The sequence below is a fragment of the Lagopus muta genome, chromosome 2 (assembly GCF_023343835.1).
Source record: "Lagopus muta isolate bLagMut1 chromosome 2, bLagMut1 primary, whole genome shotgun sequence".
Lineage (NCBI taxonomy): Eukaryota > Metazoa > Chordata > Aves > Galliformes > Phasianidae > Lagopus > Lagopus muta.
The window spans coordinates 28,811,590-28,838,695 of record NC_064434.1 but is presented as its reverse complement, the minus strand read 5'-3'; the positions used below and the strand labels follow the sequence as shown (position 1 = coordinate 28,838,695).

Genomic DNA, 27,106 nt, shown 5'->3' with positions numbered 1-27,106 from the left:
ATCATGTTTTTTAATTAATTCATGTCACGTGGTCTGTTAGCTTTCAGAGACAGACATGGCTTAAGCAATTGTACTTTGTAAAAAAAGGTGTCTCTATTCCTCACACAATCAGGACTAATTATTAGATATTCTCCCTCTGACTACCACGACTTTTCAGCTGTTAAAGGGATGTGGTTCATCTTCACCATGAGGACAAAAGGACATAGCCTTCTATGTCACTGTGGCATTTTCTCAGCATGGGGAATCTTGAAGTTCAACACAGCAAAACCTAAATCAAGGCAAGTGCAATCAAGGATATCTTTAATTGAATTTTGGACAATCTAAAGAAGTCAAGTATGTCTTCAGTACATATTTCTTCAGAGCACTTCAGCGTAGTGAAGTCTGTTTTCTGGAATCTAAATGACATTATCATCAAAGATGCAATCTCTAATGCATGTGCACACTACCACAGCTCTAACTATGCAGCAAAGTTTTGTTCAAAACTGAGGCGTGAAGTATTTCTCAATCACATAAGCAGGTCAGGTGGAGTTCAGCTGGATTGTTATCCAAAATCTATGTGGTTACACTTTACTGAAGAGGCACTTTCAGCATTTAAGAACTTTGCTGTTTCTTGTCGCAAGTGCACTATTCTTCCAGTGCACCCCAGTGGATTCATCAATGATGCACTGCTTCATCAATAACAAGATGGTACTTCTCGCGCTATCCTAATCTAATCCTTAGATAAATAGACTGGAAAAGTCCTGTATTATTTCAGCACTTTGTTCAGAGAATCACATTACAAAGTACAATGAAGTTTTATCAAGTTATATTTCATAGTAACCAAAACAAAAATTGTGTTCCAAGAATACAACTGCTTATGAAAAACAAAAACAAAAACAAAAACAAAAAAAAAACCAAAAAAAAACCCCTACATTGCAGGGCCAACAGAATACATCACTATTTGATCCCAAGGAAGCTTTACAGTTTCCCAAAATAGTAGCTGCACAGTCTCAAAAGATTCACTCCATGTTGCTTACTATATCTATGTACAAATTCTAAAGGATAAGTTATCCTTTGCCTAGGCAAACTACTTTATAAAAATCAGAAAGATGACTTTCCTGAATTTTTGCTGCAGCCAGAAGTGAAACACAACAAACTACATAAATCAGTGTAAAGTTACATTTCAATTACTTTAGATTTCCTGAAGCTGATGGAAGAACTTTGCAAGCAAAAAGTCACATTATTAGCAAAAGTCGTTTTTATGAAATTAAAAGTTAATATATTTTATTACCTCCTCTATTTTTCAGACTATTAAGAATCCTCAATTTCTAATTAATTCCTTACATCATCCTAATGTAAATCAACACCCTTGGGTTTCTTGCTGAGCTAACTTTGAAGGGTTTGTTCACCTAAGGGATAGGAGAGGCCTGGTTGTTCGGTTTTCTGTGCTTCCTCCCTCCCCTTCTGATCATTTTTTACATAATATGTTTCCCAGTTAACTAACAACATTATAATAATAAATGATAAAAAGCATGGATTCTAACCACTTTGTCCTCCTTTGGGAAAGCATCCAAGGAAGCAGAAAAAAAAAAAAGAAAGAAAGAAGAGAAAAAGAATAAAATAGGCAAGTATTAACAAGCAGATTTCAAATAAATGCAATTCTAGTAACTCTTTACAAAGAGCTAAGAATGTAAAACAAGCAAAAAAAAAAAAAGCTTTAAATAAAAATGTCACACTACTGCATGTGTAGAAAATGTTTTCCCACCCTAACCCACAGAACCATGAACAAATGAAAAATAAGTTACAAACAAATGGAAACTTTCCATTTCCATTTCTGTGACTCAGAACAGTAGGTGAAAAACAAATAATGTATATTCAGTTTCTTTCTGAGTAAATACAAGCTGCGCTATATGCACTTCCATTAATAGCACAGCCAAACACATCCAAGTGAACTGTATTTTCACAGACTTGCTCTAGTGATACCACCTGCAGGTGACACAACATAATGCATCCATTTACCTTAAAAAACGAATGTATGAAAATTTCTGCCCAAGACACCTACACCATTTTTCCAGAAAAAGAATTCAATGTATTGTACTCACAGGGACACGAGGGCTATGGAGAATTTCCAAAATAACGAGAAATGGGTATTTTTCTAAGGGTTTTTGTTTGTTTGTTTTATATCAAATTTCAGAAACCCTTTTCTGTTGAGTTTTAGAACAAAGAAGATGAAAAGGCCACAAACTAATTCTACTGTGGACGTGTTTATCTGAAATAGAACTGATGGCCACTTTTAACTGAATTTGCATTGATGGGAAGGAGTAAAATTTCACATACAAAATATCAGCATCTTAAGGCCGTATTTGAAAATCATCATCTCATGATAGTCAACAAAATCACGTGCAGTAAAAAGAGTATTTGTGAAATATTCTGAAACACACTGGATGATCAGCCAAAAGCAATCTCTGAACAGTGCACTTCCAAATACAGATCCTTCCAGTCACGGACAGGTAACTGACCAGTTCTTCATAAGAACTGCCCTAACAGGGCATGTGGGCAAACACTTCCATTTCGTGGGGAGGCAAAGATTTATCTCACCTGTCTGAAAGTAGGGTATCTGATCCAGATCAATCTATAGTTTTACTTTTGAAATAAATTTTAAATAAATTTACAAAACTTTCTTTGTGGTAAGGAAGACTTCTTCCTAACCAAAAAGTGCACTGGTTTTATATAAGAGAAACCTATACAAAAAGCTCTATAAAGAAGAAATTTGAACTGAAGTAAGTTCAATAAAAAAATCTTAATGCGGAGATTGGCCTCAACAAAAGGGTTTTTTCTTTCATTCTCTCCAAAACAAGTTTCCTTCGAGCCACCATTCAGTAGAAGTATACACTATGTACTCTTACCTGTTAACTCTGCGAAACCTGAGTATCTACAAAAACATTAGATACATTATTCTACTTCACATATACCTCATAGTGAAGTGATGAATAAAACACTGAAGTAAAATGAAGCATGAAAAGCCAAACTTAAGGTGAACAACCTGCAGCGTGAAAATGTTAAGGCTTTTTCTTAAGAATACACATCAGAAGACTTACATTGTTTGATCGCAGAGAGACACGACCTCCACATCGAGCACAAAACTTGGTCCGGCAATAAGAGCATAAATGGCCACAACCATCTGCAAACTTTGTTTTATGACAGATTCCACATGTTGGAGCATCATCCTTGTGCTCTCCCTGGTAACGGCGGGCTTCTTCCCCTATCTTTCTTACTTGCTCTTTATAGCTTTCAAATTGTTGATGCAACCTCCTGCATAGATGAGAAAAAAGTTTATATAGCAAGAATAGGAGGAAACACTACTACCGTGTCTTTCTTTCTTTCAATTTATAACTAAACCTAATATTCTTGGCATGTTCACAGTAATACCATGGCTCATATCAAATACGCACCACATTTGGTAAAGGAAAAAATTAATACATATATATCAATGTTAGGTTTCCTTCAAAGCTGGTGAGCATATCACTTGACCACAAGCTGATTAAAACATACAGAGATGGCACAAAATACACAGCTTTACCTAGAAGCATCTACTCTGTGCAAGATAAAAGCTAAACATAATTGTCTGAGCAAATCTGCATTGACTTTTAACCATATATATATATATACCAGCAAGTATGATCAAAGTCAAAATAAAGTAAGAGAGAGAGAAACTCAACTGTCATTTGCAGCATTACTTCTGTTTTCAAAATCTAAATTGCTAGCATACATATCTTAAAGATTCCAACAATCGTATTACAATCACACAGGCACTAGAAGAATCTGAAAACAAATTCCAAAATCAGATCAGAATATTAAAAAAATGTAGTATTCCCTGGCTAGTGTTAATTACAGAGATCTCTGAGGCTTGCTGTCTCTTATTACAGAGATTCCTTTCAACTTAGCCACAGAAGTATCAACGAGCAGACACATTTTTAAGATGAAGCAGGATGTTCAAAGGAGTAGCGCTTCTCCTCCAGCTATCCCACATCACAAGGAGAGTGAATCTCAGAAATGAATCACATAGAATTATATAGAATATAGGTTGGAAGGAGACCTTTAAGATCACCCACTTCCAACCCCCTGCTATAGGCAGGGACACCTCCCACTAGACCAGGTTGCTCAAAGCCCCATCCAGCCTTGTCCTGAATGCTTCCAGGGAGGGGGCATCCACAACCTCTCTAGGCAACCTGTTCCAGTGTCTCACCACTCTTACAGTAAAGCATTTCTTCCTGATATCTAGTCTAAATCTACCATCTTTCAGTTTAAAGCCAGTTTCCCTAATCCTACACATCCTTATAAAAAGTTCCTCCCCACCTTTCCTGTAGACCCCTTCAGGTACTGGAAAGCTGCTGTAAGTTCCCCTGCAGTCTTCTCTTCCCCAGACTGAAGAGTCCCAGCTCTCTCAGCTTGTCCTCATAGGGAGGTGCTCCAGCCCTCTGATCATTTTCATGGCCCTTCTGTAGACCCACTGACAGCTTGCCAAGCAGCTGGACAAACTGTTCTGCTACCCAAAAGACTCAGCTTCTAAGTTCGTTAAGGCAAGCACGTTCATTTATTTTCAACACCTTGAGCAAAGACCTCAAGCAGACCAAGTGGGCAAGTTACAGTAAGGCATGTACAAAGTTAAGGCTTTTCATCATGCTGTACGGCACCTACAGACTCTTCGCCCACCTTCTCAGATTTTGCTTTATATCTACATTTCCAAGGATAACATTATAGAAGCATGAACAATTAATAGATTATTAATAGATACAGGGATTCTTGAGTTTAATAAATGGTTTGGGTAGGTGTGTTGTCTACTGAGATCTTGATAATAACTCAGCCACTTGCTCTGAGCTACTTACTCTCTTAGCACAGAGACTGACACCATTTAACCAATGCATTGCTAGCGAGAGATTCTCTTTTACTTCGGGATCTTTTTTTTTAATAGGGTATTGTTTTGACTTTTTAAGAAATAAATAATCAGTGTTATTTACAAAAAACATTGTTTGGTGAAGTACTTTGGATACATTTATTCTATGACAACACTCAGAAAATAATAACTATCAGAAATCACAGTAAAATATTCAATTTGGATATGAATATCACTGCTTGCACCGATTTTCACACTTAAGAATAACGATCTTATCTGGATGCATTCTACTGATGCAGCAATAGTTAAAGGGAAAGCTAAGAATCCAACTATTACAAAGATGATGTATTACACTTAGTGCTTTATGCTAATGAAAATCTTGGAGGAGGTAGCAAAGGGATTTTTTGTCTTATTTTTATTTCTTACTAGCCTCCTTAAAAAACCTTTTCAGTGATGAGTAAGATGAAGAAAGTAGGTCAATAGAATTAGGAAAAATACTGGAGAAACTTAATACTTTTGGCCACATTATTGGATTACACATATGATTTAACGTATTTTACACAGCTGATCACTTAGAATGCACAAAAACAACTGAAAACATTCAGGAATAACTATCATAACCAACTTAAGGAATACATTTAAATAACGGGGAGGTCTGTAATTAAATTTCCCTCTATATAAAAATATATTATTGAAAAGTAGAACCATGAAAACTAAATTCTGTTCTCCTCCACCATAGCAAGATTTAAAGCTCTGATTTTTAATGTGGAAAGGAAAGGAAAGCAGTGCTCCCATTCCTGCTCTTTTCCAATTATACACTGTACATCTGATTTTTTGTTGATCTTGTACGAAGCTTAAAAAGCACATTAATATAATGTTTTACCCTTCTCTGTGCACTAAGGGCTAGATGAAATTATTCACAACTAATTTAGCTGAGAGATTTATTTCTAAATCAGTATTACTTACAAATTTCTTACTTAATGCATCATTGTATGATCAGCCTTTTCACATACAGGGTTTAAAAAACACCTGCTTATCTTGCATATACACATTCTGTGTTACTGGAAAAATTCTAACATATTCTGTATGACAGGAATGGAACTGAAGACAACGGCAGCAAATTTCAGGAACCAGCACACAAGGTTGTATGAATGCTATTTGCTGATGTTGGAGAAGAAGAGGCCATCAGAGATGTGCTTCACTCTCTAAGCTTTCAGGTCATTAATTCAGGCTATACTCAGAGACGCAGTGCTATCAGACTTCCAGGCCTCCAACTACACTTACATTTAAACAGAGCTGTGTAAATAGCTGCTTCTCTGCTAATGGGCTTAGTGAATGAGCTGTAGGGGAAATTAAAGGAATTTTTTTCCATCAAAATCTGTTATTTTTCCAGTAGCAAATGCTAAAATACAGATGGATAATTTTCAAGATCGCTCCATAAGCACATTTTCATCAGATGCAGGAAAAATTTAAGTCTATTAAATATTCCTTAATGTAGCCAAACACTTAAGTGTTAGGTTAGAGACTTAATAACAGCACATAAAGTAAATGCAACAAATATCTATTCAGTCCCCTCTGACAAGACAAACAGGCCATGATGTAAGAGGAATACGTGCATGTATTTATACTATTTTTCATCATGTACTCCAAAACCTAGATAATTCTACTACTGACATCAATACCGCAGCCAAAAAGGGGAATTCTCCCCTCCCAACAGTTTCCAAAGAATGAGGAAGAACAGAAAAAATAATACTGGAAACCATCCCAGTAGTTAACACTGATGATTGAGAACGTACATAAATTGGCATGAAGAAGTTTCACATAAGTTTTCCTTAAAAAACAAAAACCTTCACAACACTGAAGTCCCCATCCAGTTGCATTCTATAACATATACGATAACAAATACAGCTAAATTCAGTATTCATTTTTATGGTATTTCACATTCATACAGGTGGTATGTATGAGTGCGATCAAAAAGATGGGTGTGTATTTTTTGGGCACACAGTACAACTAAAAAATATCTTCTGTTGCTAAGAGCCTAGTGGAGATGCGTGGTGAGGCACATCATAGCGTCTTTTCTGGACTTGTAAGCACCACCCTCAATACCTTACCACAGATACACCAGCGGTTGACACCACCAATGATAATGACAATGATAACGACAAGAATAAACTGAAATTTTCATGCCTATAGTGGAAGGCTTAAACGACTAACTTTTACCTTATGATCATAAACCCACATTTAGGTTTCCCGCTTTTCATTTCAAGAGAATTTCATCATGCCATATATGTACGTTTTCATTTGAAAATGCAGTATTTCACACTGATACAACAAACACTTGAAAACATACCGGTAGGCAATTTTGCAAAGCCTTACTCACGTATTTATGGGCTACAAAAAAACCAGAAGCCTTAAAGGAGACTTGTGTGAGTAACCATCTGACACACCATGAAATGTTTATATGATTGGTAGGACAGACAACAGACATGCAGATATAACCCACAGTATTTACCGATCAGAAGGTGGCATGTCAAACCACACAGAAGTTATCATTTACGGTGGGGTTTTTTTTGAGCTGGCCCAAGATGTACACTTATACTGCTGTAATCACCTCCACTAAGCACATCTTAAAATTATCGCCCAAAAATGCCATTTTTGATAAGCAGAATGCTATGACTTCTTAACTATTTTACACTTGCATTCCTGTTGTATATATCTGAAATATTTGCACATAAACACTGAAGATTAACAAGAGAAAAAACGGTGCCCTTGTGTACATGTGCTCTGTTTGCACAGATCTTCTAAAAATGCCAAGATTTGGGTCACCTGTATGCACAGCTACATTTTAAATTATGTTTTAATGTAGTATGAGATCATGTTTCAGTTACTGAAAAATCCAGCAGAGGGCACTAAAGACCGCATTTTCAATCCCTCTGTTCAATGACTCTTAAAATCTTGATTTAACATTATAAAAATATTACTCTTCCTTGTGTTTTTGTCAGAAGACAAAGTGCTGCCTTCTAGCTGACCTAACCTAAGGAACTGTAAGTGGCTGCAGCACAAATGAAAAAAGAGCATAACAAAAAGCAGTATTTTCCCGTGTTCACCATGCATACTTGTGTTCACCCCCACACACTAAGAAACACAATGAGAACAATTTTTTTTACAAGACATCAATGAGACTTTTACAAAGTTCTGTTCTTAGCATTCTGTTTTAAAGCAAATTAAAAAGTGCTTCAAGAGTGCGAACTCAGACTCTACACATTAATTTCAGTTACAGAAATAAACGTACAAAAGACTAATCTTCAGTAACACACTAGTATGATAACTTACAAAAAATGTACAAAATAACAGGAGGTTCTAGCACTGCTGGTTATTTAATATGCCCATGAAGGCAACTGCTAGAGCTAAAAATCTGACTTCAGGCAGTTGTGTCAAAGCTGTGGTTTGAAAACCACTGCTTAGCAGCTCCAGGAACACTGGGACTACCTCAGTGTCACTGGCTTCTCACTGCTGTGCCTGTGTTGCAGATCCTGATGCCCACATCACCTCATGTAGATGTTCCCAGAGAAAGCAGCAAGGCATCAAGCTTTTCCCTTAAGCACCAGCAGCACCTGAACTAGGAAAAGCTGTCAGCCTGCGATGGCTTCAGGGAATACACACTTTAAACAAAAAGACAAGACAAGCAACCATAGCAAGATGCTATATATTGTGCTGTCTGAATTAAGGGAAATATGTAGTTCAGGATGAACCTGGGATGTTGACCAGAAGAGCACCTTAAGTGCAGTGAAGAAATCTAGATAAATCTTCTGCTTCATATATCATCACATCACATATAAATCTGTTACTAAAATTTATACCCTTACATTATCTGCACAAGTAGGACAGATCTAGGTTGAACACTGAATTCATAATTCTAACTCTTCCAACTCTTCAGTGTTTGACAGAGCAAAACGAATGCATCAGCATATTTGAAGTCCAGGTGTTTCGCATGCTTGAGGTGTGCTGCTTTTTAGCATGCGTTATATCTATTCTGGTTGCTTCGTGAAGATCAAATAACTGTTAAATATATTCATACTGCAAAATACTGTACTTGTGATTTTGGATGTTTTGTCAATATTCCTTAGTATTGTTAGCTGGAGTTCTTTATTCAGTACAACCTGTCATTTTAAGAGCAGAGTATAGCATTTGACTGTAAAAGGTACTCGCCAAAGGCAAGCAACGTGAATGGACTTGAATAAATTGTAAACAGGTAAGAGCCTCATCAATCACTTCATCTGAGAGTAAAAAAAAGGCCTTACTGGTGTAAGTGTAATATAAGCACTAGACCTGCTGCTTCTGGTCCCTTTGCCATTACCTACTGTCAAACTCCACTCCTCTGCGACTTCGCTTACCACTTTGTCAGCCCTTCCCTACTGTCATTTCACATGGGTCTCATCTCTCCCTCCTATATGTTTTTCTCACACTTTTTTTATATCACAATAGTTAATACAAACTATATATATGTCCAGTAACAAAATACTTTTTCTCAAGATTCTACCTAGCCTGAAGGTTTCTTCAGTCTCTCTTGCTCAGACAACACACAACTCTGTTTCAACTCAGTTATTTAAGCAAGAATCTTCATTTGTTTCCCCCCTTGTTGCCCCTAACTTCGGAGTATTACCACCAAAACCATTCCATCATCCTCTTCCTCATAGGTCTTGATGTCTACAAAGATCTAGACAAAATATTAGGTTACTGGTATGCTAAAACTTTCACTTACCAGGCCAAGCAATAGAGACTGCTCTGTCTGCTCATATTGTTTTGTTATTTGCCTGATTCTTACAATGCAGGTCAAAGACTTTTTTTTTTTTTTAATCTGTCCATAAAAACCCTCACTGAGAAGGTTTATTGTCCATGACAAGCACTCCCAGGTAATATGGTAATATGAATCTCTCAACATTCTTCAGAAATCAATGAAATTAGTTTTTGTATTTCTTTTTAATCATTTTGTGATCCTTTTTGTTTCTGAGTCAGGCAATATGCTCACAGTTCTCACATCCACAATGAGCAAAATGTTTCCAATGGTACTTTCCTATATGCACGAAATCCTAGGAACCAAGAGCACTGTACTCACAAAGCATTTCGCTATGAGATTCATGATAAAGTTCAGACTTGACCAAGAGAAATGTTTCACTCAAAGACCTCACACAGGTGTTCAAACCTGTGTTTGTCTGTCTGACAGGGATCTCTTGGAAAGAGTCCAACGGAGGGCCACGAAGATGGTGAAGGGCCTGGAGCATCTCCCCTATGAGGAAAGGCTGAGTGAACTGGGTCTGTTCAGCCTTGAGAAAAGGAGACTGAGAGGGGACCTGATCCAGGTCTATAAATATCTAAGGTGTGGGGGGCAGAATGGCGAGGCCAGACTCTTTTCAGTGGTGAGTGGAGACAGGACAAGGGGAAATGGCCAGAAACTGCAGCATAGGAAGTTCCGCACAAACATGCGCAAGAACTTCTTTACAGTGAGGGTGACGGAGCACTGGAACAGGCTGCCCAGGGAGGTGGTGGAGTCTCCTTCTCTGGAGATGTTCAAGACCTGCCTGGATGCCTACCTGTGCGACCTGCTATAGGGAACCTGCTTTGGCAGGGGGGTTGGACTCGATGATCTCTGGAGGTCCCTTCCAACCCCTACAATTCTGTGATTCTGTGAACCTGGCCACTACAGCAGAAAATAAGAGCTTTTCGCAGCTAACAAGTCATTAGACCTTAATTCCAGTTCCTTCGCACAATCTCTTATAATCAGAATGGCAGCACCATTAGAGGACCATAAAGGCTAAAACAAGAATCTCACCCAGTTTCCCTTCCCATCACGTCAGGCTCCTTGACAAAGCAGCGTGGGCTGTGGCTGCCTCAGCAGAGCAGGTGGCTACATCACTGGGGCTCTTTCACCAGTACAAACTTCACACAGCAACTTTCAAACTAAAACTTAACTAAACGCAGGTGTCTCGCTCCAATTTATAGGAGGGAGAGGAGGTTCTTTTATTATCTATATACCCGGCGTGAGATTAAGAAGCAACGGTTCAAATGTTGGTCCAACCAGTTTATTACAAATCTTAATCAGGGGAAATGGGGAAGGGGGGAACGGACACTATTATGATTAGGGTAATGGGGGAAGGGAAGGAGGGTGATAGAAAAGATAGAAAAGAAGAAGCAAGGAGTCTTTATAGGCAGCAAGAGGGACATAGTCACCACCATGGATCCAGCGAGGTTCGTAATTCAGTCTTTGATCTTCAGTAGCGGTGGGTTGTCAGGCAGAGTTGTCCTGTTGCCAATGACGACGGTGAGAAGGACGACAACGACCATGGCGATGATGGCCCCTTTTCAATGCTTTCAAAGTGGTGAAGTCAGCTATCTTTGGAGTGACAGCTGAAATCCAAAGTGGTTGAGTCAGCTCTCCTTTGAGTGGCAGCTTCTGGCTCTGGGGCCTCAGCAGGAAACTCCTTTGTTCTTATCTTCCTGGCCTTGCCAGCAGATAAGAGGAAGCAGGGAGGCACCAACTTGCATCTTGCCTTCGCAGGATACAATGGTATCATCCCCCAGCCTCCCATAGCAAACAGGAGTTATTTGGTCACAGGCTAGTTCTTCCACCAGTAAACAGTCCTGAGCACTATCTTCCAAAGGCAAACAGCTCCAAAGATGTAAAATTGTCCACACAGCGATGTTGATTGCCACACAACATCCATCACTTGCCTCCTCAACAAGTCACTCAGAGTCTTATCACAAGAAAAACCTCAGGAAGCAAGCTTTGAGCCAAAAAAAAAACTAAGAAGGATTCTCACAGCAGGTTTTCTACAAGCATATAAAAGATCTCCTTAAACAACTAGTATAGAATAACATTTTACAGTTTCCTGGAAGCTTCCTAATGTAGGTTACTGGAAAACTTTATTTTTATATACCCCTGCTTGTTTTTTAAATAATCTCAGCCCACAAGCAGACTTTCTTACACAACTGTGAGTCAGAGATGTGCAGTATCTACAATAAGGAATTTAGATTCTGGCTTCCCACGGTTCCCCCCAGATGACCGTACCCTTGCTGAAGTATAACAAGAGAAACCCACTAACCAAGCAAACAATGCTCAACAGTGCTAACAGGTATTGGTGAGGCATTCAGAGAGACTCTGTGTTAAGTCTTGTATTAAGTCTTGTATTAAAAAGCACTCATACGCTAAGATATTAGTAATGAAGAAATCAATGCCTTCTGTGGAAAAAGATTATCCCTTCTTTGTTTGAAAGCATCTATTCTTATATCTCATGTCTTTTATACAAAATAATTTAAATGATATTTTTTTAATGAAATTAATGTTTTATGTTGAGATTTCATAATAATACAAAAACCAATATTGTTGCTAAAAAGATGTTCTATTTTTCTCATGTGACTATTTCCACTGACTGAAACAAGAGTCCTATGCTTCATGGTAACTGCATGCAGAAAAGCTTCTGGTTCAAAATGAAAAGTCTCGTTTTTCATTAAAAGTGTTTCAGTAGCATGAGAAGGGTCCGAGATGTTTTTGAAGAGACTGAATAGTCTCAACAGTAAAGAAGCAGCAGCAGAAGTCCACTACTTTAGACAGACCATGAGACCAGGTTTCACAAAAGCTCAAGTCCTTCAAAAGTCCTCCTTAAGACTTCAAAAACGTCAGTCAGACTAATTAACAGGAATATGATGGTGATCTAGAAATGCTGGTAAGGAGCTGCACACTCCCTATCTCCTACAGGTAGGAAAAAGATACAGTTTCACCACTTTCTCAATTTCTTAGTATTATCCAAGTAAAATTTGTAATTAAATGGACAAGGAATAATTACAATGTCCATATTCAATAACACAAGGTAAACTTACCTTGCTTAATATAATAAGAAGTCTCATCAGGTTAGTGAGTTTGTACCTAGTTCAACACCAACATATTTTTCATAAACGTTCCCAACTAAGCCCTCTGGAAACATTTTAAACACTGCAAGCAACAGCCACACTCCTCCTGGCTCATACCTGAACAGCAAATTCAATGAAACTTTCTTTTGTGAAATGACAAGTCCTGGTACAATACACATCATCCTTGGTCTCCTGAATCAGAGTCAAACATGAGTCTAAAAAGCAGACTGCCTTTGCTCCTTAGGGCTGACTCAATACTGCACTGCAGAAAACACACTGTATTTGCTGAATGTTCAACCCCTGTACTACTTCTATGATCCTATTTTAACTATAGTGCCTGCCCTTCCAGCAATTACTTGAACTTTACTTACTCATCACTAGTCCCGTGGGTCAGGCTTCTCTCTCATCTCACTACTGCAGGCTTCACAAGCTGAAAGACTCCTACGTGCTAACACAGTCAATTCAGTGCTTTGCTAGAACACCACATAACAAATATAAATAGGTGCATACAATAGTGTCATGCAGAGGAGGTATATCTCTGCTCACTTGTCTTGTACTTCTACTCTTCTGTGGCAGACCTAATAGGCTGCTGTTGGCTCTCCACTCAAAAGAGGACCTAAAGAAGAGGGATGAAACTGAACACTACATAACATACTCAACATGGTGGAGCTAAATACCACCGTGAAGCTGGGAAAGCAATCATGGGAGTTGAAGGTGTAAAAAAAAAAAAAAAAAAAAAAAAAAAAAAATTGAGGGTGGAGAAGGGGGTGTTTCAACTGCATTTGCAAATTTACAAGTAATTTTCATACACATTTGTTAAAAAAACAAACAAACAAACAAAAAAAAAAAACGTCCAAAATGGGTTAAACGCAAGCCCTTTTTATAAAGACTTCTAAAGAACTGCTAGGAAGTTCTTTAAAGAAAGTTTCATCAAGATACAGGAAGAAATCAGTTATTTATTCCCCACCCGAATCAACTCCCCTGGATTGTCTCATGGCAACAAGTTACAACACTGTGTGTAAAGTAAGTGCACATCAACATGCTTGAGAATCAAGAGCACTGAGTAGCTGGTGAGGAGGCAACGTTCTGTAATACAGAGAATGAGTACAAAATCACTCTGTGGGGAAAGAATGAATGTAAATACCAACAGAATATGTCTAGTTTAAAAACAGATCAAGAACTGCTACCTAATCCTGGGTGAGTTTTAACTTTACTGATCGGTCAGCTAAAAAGCATCTCTACTCTTATGATGTGTAATAAGAAGTGGAATATTACAGGAACTAGATTCATAATTTCCCTTATCAACTCCATCATATCTTAATTTTCCCCATTTATCTAAATATTGCTAAGTCTTACTCAGAACTATGCTTTCTTCCACACCTCATAAAAAAGATACACAAAAGACTTCTGCTGAATGAGCCAACTTGTATCAACAGCACTGCCTTAATGCCACCGTCCCTGGAGGTAGAACATGCTGGTGTATGGAACAGTAGTCTCCCCATAGGAAACTCTTCTCGTAAAATCATGTTTTGTGAAGTGGCTCAGTCAGAGAACATCCCTTGAAATATGTTAAGTCAATGTGTAAGGAACCATTAATTTTCCCTTCAAAAACATTGGCTTTGTTTTGTTAAGTAACATGAACGTCATTTAAGCTAAACTTCACTGAAGTCACATTTTTGTGAATGAACAAGACCCAATCTCTTCTCAGAGTGAAGGAAAGGAGAAATCATAAATAAAGAAATGGTGTTCTCTTTACTTTACTGGTTTAATTTATTGAACCACACAGTATGCTAATAAGCACACTTTTTTCTAAGGATGGTTATCACACAGTAACCAGCCAGCCGTAACATGGAAAATAACTGCAAAAAAAATAAGAAACAAAGTACCAGAATCAGGGAATGGCCTGGGTTGAAAAAGACCACAATGACCATCTAGTTTCAGCCCCCCTGCTGTGGGCAGTCACCAACCGCTAGATCAGGCTGCCCAGAGCCACATCCTGAAGACTGAAGGAAACTGGCGGGGGGTGGAGGGAGTGGTTTACAATAAAAATACCGAGGAATGAGTTACTGTATGAGAAACAGAGAATATAAAAGAGGACCATTTATCTAATTGAACAATATTATAATTAGTAACATAGAATTATACAAACATTTGAGTTGGAAGGGACCCTTAAAGGCCATCTAGTCCAACTCCCCTGCAATGAAGAGGGACAACTACAGTTTGTTCAGGTTGCTCAAAGCCCTGCCAGCCTGACCTTGTATGTCTCCAGAGATAAGACATCCACCACCACCTCTCTAGATTAATCACATAGCACAGAAGAATTTGTAGCAGTCAACAAAACTAGCTATAGCAAAGACAATTTGGCTCCATAAAGACCAAAAACTGCACATCAGGTGGGACCATCTGAATTCTCAATTATCTGTTTCCATTTACAGTCAACTTATCCTGTAGAAACTTACACTTCCTGGCTGTTAGTCTGGAAAACCACATGAACAGCAATATCCAGAAAAATTATCAGAAGACAATCACTGAATTACAGAGCTTTGGTATGGATACACAAAAGACAATCACTGTTGTTTTGCACTCCCATTAAGAAGCCATGGAAAATAGATTTACAACCACCCAAGCTAAAATTTAAGCTTATGAGCACCTGGCAAGTCAAGATTTTTGCATCTTAAAATGCAGCCCTCCTCTGAATGAAAAATTCACTGTGCTTAATACCTCAAAAGCTGTTGCAGGCTCTTCCACCTCCAACTCAATGATTGCAATCATTTTCATGCTATCTGTTCCCCTACTCCCCAAATTTAATTATGCAGTGACAGACTAAAGGTGTGGTTTTTTGAGTGTCAATATCACACGAGATGTTAGGTTAAAACAGCATCAGCCATCACTAACGTCAGCACTTGCAAATCACAATGGATTTTATCCATCAGACCAGTTTCAAAAATACAACTGTACAGGCCCTGCTATGCCTTGAGAATACTGCTTTTGTTGAAGTTATGCAGTGGGAATAGATGCTTAAGCACACTGCAGCCTGTTGCTAACACTGCAAAGCACATAAGCAAAAAAAGCAATCTCAAAGCTGCAGTATATTATTTCAGTCAGCTGGCACCTGTGACAAAGTTTGGAAAGTTGAGAGATGTGCATACTGGTTCAACATAACAGGAAATTGCTTTGGAGCAATGCTTATTAAAACAGCTTTTTGAAACAGCCTTTCTCACACATACATTTAAAAAAAAAAAAAAAAAAAACCTGAATATTTTTGGCATCCAATGTGTTAAACAGATGATAGGTATCAGATGGCATTACAGGGTGAGCAGCAAAAATATGACAAAGCACAGCGGTCTGTAAACAGAGAAATTCTAACTACCATATGGTGGTAGCAACCAGGACACGTGCAAAACAGGAAAAGATCTCACAGTGAGGGGTGTGACAGAAGCCAGCAAGATGCAGAACAAAAAAAAAATGACAATAGGGCTGCAAGCGCAACAGCGATAACATTTCAAATTAATTATATTCAACCCAGTCCCTGTGTGTACAGTATGTCTTCTACCTAAAAATAATTTAAACAGCCTTGCTGAGAGCATCTCTAATTTATCATCGTGTTCAGCTTCTTTTATAATATCCACATTACCAGGAACAAAAAAGGCTTGCACATCTATTTTAAATATACCATCGATGTGCTTGAACACAAGATAATGATTAAGCTTGTCTCTAGCATTATTTAATTCTCTTCATTCTTCAGGATGCCAAAGTAAACACAAATGAAAAGCATATGGCAATTTAGTGAATTAGAAAATTAGAAAAGGAGAACATTACTGGTTTTATTTTGTGCTTTAAGCACAGCACATAGCAAAATTAAATATTTCAAAGCTTTTTATATTTGTAATTTACTTCCTATCTGTAATGCAGTCTTTACTGAAGTTAAATATTCTTCTCAAGAATACTATCTGAGAAAGAAAACTAAGTGTGCTCTTTCTACATTTTTATTACCTCTTTTTCCCCCCAAACATCACTGATTATAACTGTTCTAAGAAAATTATCTTGAGCTTGAAATTATTCTCACTGGAAAAACGGAGCTTCTGATGTGGTGAGAATCATTCCTTCTTGATGCTGAGAAGACGCAAGCTAAGAATTAAATCAGTCTTAACAAAGGATTTTTCTATAAAACTGTTGAGTAGAAAATATGAGGCCAAATTGTAAATAAACTTTTTTTTTAATCTTAGGCCTCCACAATAAAGACATATTGGAAAGAAAGAAAAAAAAAAAAAACCATGACATTCAATTTGGGATCTTTTCCTTCTTTCCTGCTATCTATAAACATTTTCACTAACAATTCAGCTTGGTTTGAGGGCTGCTCCAAAGGTAACACCTCCTATTTTACTATGTTGGACCATAATGTCACAGGCAGATGTTTGCGGTACGGCAGGAGAGGTTGAACCTTTCCACCAACATTCCATTATATTTTGTTGCCATGTGACAGATGGCAGCAGAGGGGCAGTCTGACAATGTCACATCAGACATGGAAGTGCAGATTAAGCAAAAGGTGTGGAACTGAATTCCTCCATGCAGAAAAAAAATGGCACCCACTGACATTCCTCAGTGCTTGCTGAACATTTATGGAAACCACACAGCAGATGTGAGCACAGTGAATGTGAGCACACTGAGGCGGTGAGAGGTGCATTTCAGCAGTGGTGACAGCAAAATGAAAGACAAGTCACATCCAGATGGCCACGTAAATTTCTACGAGTGTGGCATGCAAGCTTTTATTCACTGCTGGCAAAAATGCACAGCTAGTGGTGGTGACTGTTGAAAAATACTGTTTTGTAGCTGACAACTTTCTCTATCAAATAGTGTTATTATGCTCTTTGTATCTCTTGTAGTTTTCATGAAAATAAATGACGCATTATTTTCAGTGACCTACGTATTTTTGACCAAACTACCCCCAAAAGTCAGCCATATATACAAACCTAGTCCACAAAGTTCAGTGCTGCTAATTTACTCACATGTAAAAACTCATATTGGAAAACCCTACTATGGACAAAACACCCAAAAGACACCAAAAGAAAAGCTTCATTGACAATGTGCTCATTAATCACATCTAGAGAGCCACTGCCCTTCTCTCCTATGTAGTCATAGTGTAATTTAAAGAGCAGAAAAGCTTCTGCCAATCCATGCGCCATTTAAGTCCTGACAGAAAAGCCCCAGGGCTCATTTTAAACTAATAATATCTTAAATATCACAAATGTGTGTCCTCTGGGACACACTGCACAAAGCCTGCTAAGCCGCTTCATGATTCTGCGTTCTACTCTGAAATCCTCGTAAATGTGGCAGAAAGATGCTTTTTCCAATGGCTTTCCATGGTGTTGTGCTGCTGCTCTGCAGGGGCACTCCCAGCTGCCCTTTAAACAACACGCAACCCACAGAGCCTTAGGCTCCCTGCTCCTTTCCAAGTGCCACAGGAGCCCATAGGCTGGGAGCAGCCACATGCAGTGAGCTGAGCCCAAAGGAAATTTGGTCCTTTGCCACAGAAGGCTCCAGGTACAAAACTTGGTGCTCCAGTATGTCTGTGTCCGGGGAAAAAGCACAGATCATTTTTCAAGTGACCAAATCAATATTTATTTCAGAATACTTGGAACCAACCCCAGCATTAATGCCCTGTGCTAGCACTGGGAGAAAGGGTATTATTTCATAGTTGCTTCCCCTTGGCTAACCTTTTAGAGAGCCAAACACTCTAAGGACTCAGTACCCACCACACTCAGTATTTCCTTAAGAACAGATTTCCAATTGGAGATAGTTGTAAAGGAACAACAGTCTTCTATCTTAAGATTTCTTCAATTGTTCTACAGTGTTGCTAGTTGCTAACCTGAGTTCTTGTGGTTTTGATGATCACTAACATGTTCTTCTGCCACATTCACAGATAGTTCACATTACATAAAGCAGGCATAGAATTGGGCCATTATTTTGTAGTTCTGCCCTGTACCATGTTTTATGTTTGTTTTCTTTAAATGGCATTCATTCCCTTCATTTAGGGTATATTATGCAAAATCTAAAGCACTAAAGGGTATTTTTATCTAGCATGCTGTACAATGTTCATCCTTTGCCACTGTTCAGCTTCTATGGGTATCTAGAGTGAGATGAAGATTTCTTATCAGCTCTCTAGGAAAATTCAGGTGAAACAATTGAAAATGTCTCTCCATTATCTATAATCCAAACAGCCTCTGAGACTGAAGGCTTTGTGAAAATTTCTGGAGCTGGCTAATAGCACAAGTACTGAGACTTTGTGTTTCAAAGAAAATCACCTAACGAGCCATCTGTGCATGGCACCATGCCTTGGTCTAAAGCCAGAACAGCCGAGGGGTGACCTGGGTCCAGAACATTGACATAATCTAGCCATGTTATTAATGGGGCCTTGTGTTTATGAGCTGCTCAAAAAGTAGGAAGCTCAGTACAATCTGCCACACAAATTCATCATCATGTTGAGTGATGGATCTCAACAGTTCCAGTATGCTTTATGAGAGGTAATACTTTTCCTACCTGAAAACTGAAAAGCAGTAAGTACTTCTGGGAAGCAAAAACTCACATCTTTTCTTCAACTATGGATTACCAAGATTATCCAGATAATATTCTGACATGTACCGTATTATGTGGATATTCCAGTAACAGCAGAAAGAAAGCATTCTGCTAGGATTACACCAGTGTGAAACACTGTCTCTTGTTCTTTAGGACTTGACTTACTAAAGGGCAGATGGGAATTTTATGCTTTTTCTTCTGTGATGAGGACTGAGACATAAGAAATTGTTATTTTGTACTAGATTATACACTTAATGCTCACTGTCACTGCTACAGTAACACAATTTATTAAAGAACCAAAATATTTGTAAGGAATATCAGAAGGGAATGGAACATTAAGAAAATAAATGTTAAATGTCCCTAGATTACAAGTGTGAACAGAGATATACAGTAGATATCCTGCTCCATATCTTTTGTTAGATGATGTTACCTGGAAGATTATTTGGTATTTCACACAGAATCTTCACTCAAAGCATTACTCATTTGCTGGTTTGAGGCTAAATAGTTTACTACTTTAGCCTGGAGGAGTCTGGAAGCACGGTTTTATACATCTCCATTAGTAGCCAGTTGTCATAACTAGCTGAGTTATCATAACTAAGCAGTTATGATTGGTGCTATGTACATCTGATGAGTGAGAAAGAGCAGACTAGTTGCAACCATTATATTGGGAATATTATCAGCACATGCACTGAAAGATCTTAAAGCAATAAGTAAGGAAAACCAATTTTACTATGTTATAAAACATGCGAATTAGTTCCTCTAGGAAACCCATTTATAACATGGAAAGTACAATATGAGCCCATCACCTCCTTGCAACATGGTAACATTTAAAATCTTCAGTAACTGAGAAAAAAAATACCCCAATTCTAACTTTAATGAACAAGTATGAAAGTGCCCCAAACTCTTCTGTTCCTCCTTGGGAAATGGGAACAAAACAAGACCACACAAAACAAAACAAATCCACAGCACAACAACATTTAAGTCCTGGAATTCAGGTCATGTGCAACATTGCACTCACAGGCACTGTCAAGCTATATGATGCATTAAATTTAAGGTAAGAAGCAAGTCTTGTTCTGGGAATACTGAGAGAAGATCAACACCCGCTAGGTGAATCACTCTCACCACGCAAAATGCATGCCTTACTTCCAAGGACAGTCCTTCAGTGTTTGTCCTGCCTTTCACCACTACATTAAAAAGCTTTTAGTGGTAGATAACACATGTGTAAGAAAGTGTTTATATTTTATAATCCAGTCATCTCTTGATCTCCTTTGTGATGAACTCAACAGCTTGAGACCTCTTCAACAAAGTATTTTCTCTAGCATCATAAACCTTATAATAGCTCTAAAATGAACCGTTCATGACTTTCAGCAAGCTTTATAAACATAGAGCCTTAAGAATTGTATCATTCCTTCATTTGTTTTCAAACTCTGCGTTACAAATGCCCAGGATGAATGCCAGCTTCATTGACCCCACAGCCTCTTGGGTGATCCAAGTGCCCCTCTGCAATACTAAGCACTGCATGAGAAGTCATACAACCTTACTGAATTTTCCTAATACTCCAATATGGAATGGTAAAGAAAGAGGAAAAAGGGAAAAGGAATCAGCTGACCAAAGAATGCCACAGCCAAGCCTTTCAGCTTTCTATTTCACAAGTAACTTAGGCCTATTTCATTTTAACTATTTATTCCTAAAGCAAGAGTTGGTTTAAGTTTTATTTGGTTACTATCAAAATGGGAAGCAATTTCTTTGTCTTCATAGAACACAAATACACTTTCACTATATACTAACAGAAATATGTATGTAACGTTCTCCCTTCTTACACACATCAGCAATGCTAGTATGTCCATTTGAACACGGGTCTGTATATTCCTTAGGATATTAAGATCTAAAATAGATTCCCATTTTGACTACTTGCAGTTCTAGATTTCATCCCCATTTTTTTAGTATCCTGTATTTAATTCTCTGTACTTCATAGCTTATAATTCCGAACAGTTTTTAGCTTTGTTTATTAAGAATAAATACCAACAAGTAAAGGCAACTGAAGTTGTATCATTGTGTGCTGTTCAAATAGATTATCTACATAAAATATCAGCTTCTCTGGAGCATATTCCTATTAAACTTGACTGCTGAATGTAATCAAATGAAACTTCCAAAGTATTACATTAGATTTTGCGTCTCTAAGAAATACTAATAACAATGCCCTGTTTTCGTCTATAGTATCTGCAATTTTTTTTTAAGTAATGAAAAAGGGCAGTTTCTTTAAAAACAAACAAACAAACAAAACAAAACAAAAAAAACTTGTCCATTCCAGTGAATGTTTTTCCCTTAAACATTTGTACCACAGAAAACTTTTCAAATTCATAAAGAACAGCTGCATCTCTTCAAGAGAGAAGGCTCACACTAATTCACTATTCTAACACAATGCCATTTTCTCCCCCTTCCTTTCAAAAATTCAGGGTAACATGAATTATAGTAGAATTTTTAAAACTAAGGCTTATCTTCCTTCCATCAAACAAACAACAGCAACAAGAGGTAACTGCAACAGAATGCTCCTACAAGTTGTTTCCTTACTTTCTTTTTTTAGTTAAATCCCAGTCTTCAGTTAGGGGAAACTCCTAAGAAACAATTCTGAAATGTACAGTGCTGAAATGCTACATACTATTTTTAGCTTTCAGATGTTGGCAGGTAAGGAAGTAGTGCTTGCAAATACTGAATTTAAGCAGAGCTCCTTTGATTTCCTTCTTCAAGGATGTAACAGACAATTAGGATGCCCTGCTGTCAGAAAAGTTTCTTAATTAAGTTCATGAAAAGGCTTTTGAGTTCTTGACTCAAGTAGAACATTCTTGTTTATTGCTCATGGTGTCATCACTACCAAGGCTATAAATACCTCTCCCTCTTTGCCTCATACAACCCAGCCACTATTCTCTTGGGAGCTCTGCTATCACGATGGGCATCAGTGGCAGTCTTTCCACGAATCTTGCAAAGCTCTCCATGCTTCTATTACATTTTGGCCCTCTATCTTAAATCACAAGCATTCACCTTTTAGAATTTGCAATGCATTACCATAACAGTACAAAAAAAATAATAATAATAATTCAGGAATTCAGGTTTCTACTGTTTACTTATTGTCATGTTCTTCTGTGACCAGAAAAAAATCACCAAAAAAAAAAATAAAAATAAAAATCTAGAAACCCTACTTCCAAAGAAGGATTTTCATTGACTCTGAAAACGTGTGTAAAAATGATGGAATTTCATCTCAAAATTATACAGCATTCCATGATTAAAAAGTAAACCTCAGTTTTAACTTTCAAGTATTTATTCTGATTAGACTTAGGTGTACAGCTCTGGCAAGGATATGATTTGCATTTTGTTTGTGAGGAGAGCCAAAACGGATTCACACAACAAGAGGCATTTAGAGTGACAAGATCTGAGAAACAAAAGATAAAATTTCCAGCTCAAATCTTCACAAGTGCTGAAAATAAAAAGGGAACAGAAAACAGCAGTACAAATGCTGTTCTAGGAAAAAAGAAAAATTTAAAGTACAACTTCTGTCCCATTTTCATTTTTAGCCCTTTCAGAATCTTTCAAATAGGCTGTTTAATTTTCTTCTTCTCTATTAGGAAAACATGAAACGCATTAGCAGACTTCCACTATGGCAAACCAATATTGCTCTATTTACTTCCTTCCTTATTCATTAGCTGAAATGATTAAGTCAAGAGGATTAATAAGTATGTAATTTTCCATTTCTAGATCTCACAGTGCAGCAAAATCTATAACGTACCAGATCCTTCTGAGGCACAGTCATTTTTAAAACAGTTTTTTGAAACTGGCTAATATGCAAACAAACAGTTCCTGCTTGATTCTTTAAACCTCAAAACTTCAGACGCTTTCAGTAGAATCATCATCCCAGCAAATCTCCAGATGTCAATTTGCAACTGTCAAGCCCATATACTCAGATGTCCCCATATTAGATATCTTAGAAAGAATCTCAAGTAAGGCTAGATGCCTAACAGATAGGCAACCGAATCCTAAATCTACTTAATATGTAAGTCAGTAGTCTACAGCGTGGTTACCTTCTACTAAGGCAGAAATCTGACTTTGGTTGCCTAAATAACTCCCAATATTGTTTTTGTTCTATATTTCCTACTTTAATTCTTTTCTAAAAAATAATGAATAGTTGTTCATTCTGTAAACCTAATTGAATACATCTTAAATACATCAATCTCTCTGGTAATATGTTTCCTAAATTAACAGCAGATAGTCTAACATAAAGTTCCTTACAATCTATAGAGTTGGTAGGTGTCTCTATCACATTATATTACATTACAGACCTTATAGCAGCCTTCCATACCTAAAGGGGCCCTACAGGAAAGCTGGGGGGAAACTTTTTATAAGGGCGTGTAGTGACAGAACAAAAGGAAATGCCTTTAAACTGGAATACAGTAGATTTAGACTAGATGTTAGGATGAAAGTTTTTACTGTGAGGGTGGTGAGACACTGGAACAGGACACCCAGAGAGGTTGTGGATGCCCCCTCCCTAGAAGCGCTCAGGGCCAGGCTGGATGGGACTTTGAGCTACCTGGTCTAGCAGGTGGAGTCCCTTCCTGTAGAGGAGGTTGGAACTAAATGATCTTAAAGGTCCCTTCCAACCCAAACCATTTTATGATTCTATGATTAACCGACATCCAAAGTTAGCGTTTTGGATTCAGTTATCTTTCAAGTGAAGTCAAAAGAATTTCTTTGCTATTAACTTGAAAAGAAACAGGTTGGATTGTTTCATTGATGGACTTACCTAATGGAGGTTTGAAATTCCAGACTGGCTTAATCACATCATATATTTAATCACAGAAGCACAAAATCACGGAATGTCAGGGCTTGGAAAGGACCTTGAAAGATCATCTAGCCCAACCCCTCTGCCAGAGCAGGAGCACCTAGATTAGATCACACAGGAACGCAGCCAGGCTGGTTTTGAACATCTCCAGAGAAGAAGGTTCCACAACCTCTCTGGGCAGCCTGTTTCAGTGTTCTGTTACCCTCACCCCAACACAGAATCACAAGTGAACAAAATTGAGGAACTGCTTGTTTGTAATGTAAAAGATAAGCTTTGCTAATATGTAAAGTAGATAATCATCTGACTGGAAATGAGAAAGATTGCCAGAGCTTATTTCAGTAATGATCTTAACTGCACTGACAAAACAATTTCTTTGGAGTTATTACCCAAAATAATAATATGTCCCAAATTGCTGCGATCTCATTACAACTTTCCAGTACTTAGTGGGTGGTTACTAAAAAGACAGACTCTGTCTTCTCAAGGAGCCAAATGGAGAGGACATAGGGCAGTGGGTACAAGTTACACTGGGAGTAGTTTTGTCATTACATAAGGAAATACAGCAAGAAAATCAATCAACAGACAAAACTTTCCAGTAATATGGTGGAGTCCTCATGACTGAAGGTTTTTAAGATGCGACTTGGACATGACACTAGGTATCTTTTCCATGAAAGAGTTTGGGCCAGATTATCTTTCAAAGTCCCTTCCAAAACTGGGCTGTTCCAAAACACAATGAAAACTTATACATGGTGCGTTTAAGAGAGCTATCAAGTGCTATCTGATATTTCTTTCTACAGACTATAGTAAGAGTCTGGACAACAAAACTGATGAACTTCTTTGTTGATTTTAAATGACAAGATGTTGAAAATGAAAGAAATGCTGATGATTTCCAAGAACCCAAATCCCTTGCTTTGTCACAAACAAAATGTTCAGCAAAATTCCCAACCTTGCTTCAGAAAATATTAGCATCAAAAGGTTCATTTATAAAAAATCATTTCTGTAAGTTAGCAAAAAATGCAATATCCTATTAAAGGCATGCCACAACTCCATACAAAAAAAGGACAAGTGTAGAAAAGTTCATTTTATGTGCAAATTGCATTTTCGCTTTTCACACAGCATGAAAGCAGTTAAGATTCCAATTACTTTGATGTACTTAAAACTGTTTTAAGAGAAGCTAAATATTTAGTTTAAAAGAACATTCAGTAGACATGATAACGTTTAAATATATAATTAATTTGCACTTGGGATTGTCTTGGCGCTGCCTGAGCTGATTTTCATTTGTTTTTGCTCTGAAAGCTATTGTCTAGCAATCAGATAACTATCGCTTAAGGCTGTTTTGTTCAGCTTTAGCTTACAGTAGTAAGAAGTAGCTATCCTGTGTGGATTAAACTGCCTGTATGGTGCGCAAGACTGAAGACAGAGGATGATATCAGAAGCCTCAGACTGCACACAGAAATGACAGTGGTCAAACAGCAGCCACTGCCAACCTCCTGAGACAAGAAAAAAAGCAGTCCTAAAGACAGCAAAGAGATTATAAAATCAGAGTAATTCAGAATCAATGAAAAACTGAGCTAGATTGAGTTCAGTACAAAAATTAACCTTGGCTGACCATAACACCTAGGATGAACAAAGGCATTAACAGCTTAATCAGCACACAGAGGGAAGAAAGCCCCTTCTCTCCTGGTGAAATGATTATCATATTAGCCAGAAGAGAAGGCTTCAGGGGGAACAGAGAGCAGCCTTTCAGTATCTAAAGGGAGGCTGTAAGAATGTAGAGGTCAGACTGTTGAGATAGGACAAGGGGAGATGGTTTCAAACTAAAACAGGGAGATTTAGACTAGATAGAAAAAAAAAAAGGTTTGGTTTGTTGTTTTGGGGTTTTTTTTTTGGGGGGGGGGGGGGGGGGGGAGGGGTTCTTTTTTTGTTTTTTTGTTTTTTGTTGTCATTGTTGCTCGGTTTTTTTTGTTTGTTGTTTTTTTTTAATATCAAAATTAGTGAGGCACTGCAACAGGTTGCCCAGAGAGGTGGTGGAAGCCCCGTCCCTGGAGACATTCAAGGTCAGGATGGAGCAGGCTCTGAGTAACCCAATGTACCTGTGGATGTCCCTGTTCATTGCAGGATACTAGATGACCTTTACAAGTCCCTTCCAACTCAAACAATTTTATGATTCTAACTTCCCTATCTCCATTCTGTTCAGGAAACAACAAGGCTGTAAACCTTCAGAACCTGAGGAACACCAGTGAGCAAAGCAACAAAGAAAGGGGGTTTTGCTTGGTGGTTTTCTTTCCTGTGTAACAATATTATATTCATTATTGAGTTTCTCCTGTATTAATTTGGACTATAAGTACGTAGTATTATAATAGGAGTAGTCATTTGAAGTACTAGATTATTAAAATGTTAATAAGGCTAACAGTAAATTTGTATCTACATAAAGCCACGCTCATTTTTACCCATAAAATTTTGAGTGTTGTATTATATACAGTTTCTATGGGAACCTCAAACACAGAACTAATTTAAATCATAACCACCCTTTGTACTCCTATTTGTTTATAAACTAATTTATTTCTTGAAGTCTGACATGCAATCCTCCTATCACGCTTCTTTTCCAAGACTAATCCAAAACTTCCCAGGACTTTTATATTTCTTGTCACTCCTTTTGGTTTGGAAGGAGGGGGCAGGGGAGCAGATTTTTCAGTCATAGTCATTTTGGAATGACAGGCGATTAACCTCTGCATCTGTCTCAAGTCATAGAATCCACCAGAAAAGCAGAATTCACGCAGTGATCTCACATCAACATCCTTCTACTAAACTTCTATTTTCTGTTGTTCTCTTAACAAGTACGCAGCATTTTGACTCATCTCCTCTTCCACTCTTCAGTGTATCTTTTTGTATATTGGTGCTTCTACTCTCATAACTCAAGGTTTCCA

At 37.8% G+C, this 27,106-nt stretch overlaps 1 protein-coding gene across 42 annotated transcripts in view; it reads right to left on the bottom strand.

The window, feature by feature from the left end:
• The window catches only part of RIMS1 (regulating synaptic membrane exocytosis 1), a 292,326-nt gene that overhangs the window by 181,400 nt on the left and 83,820 nt on the right, over positions 1-27,106 (bottom strand). For 41 of the 42 annotated variants that reach the window (XM_048938224.1, XM_048938235.1, XM_048938239.1 and 38 more), the window contains exons 2-3: positions 3,078-3,291; positions 1,524-1,535 (exon numbers count right to left, since the gene is read on the bottom strand). In XM_048938224.1, coding sequence (XP_048794181.1) covers positions 1,524-1,535; positions 3,078-3,291 — 226 coding nt within the window. The remainder of the gene's footprint in view (positions 1-1,523; positions 1,536-3,077; positions 3,292-27,106) is intronic. The other variant, XM_048938195.1, reaches the window with a different exon arrangement.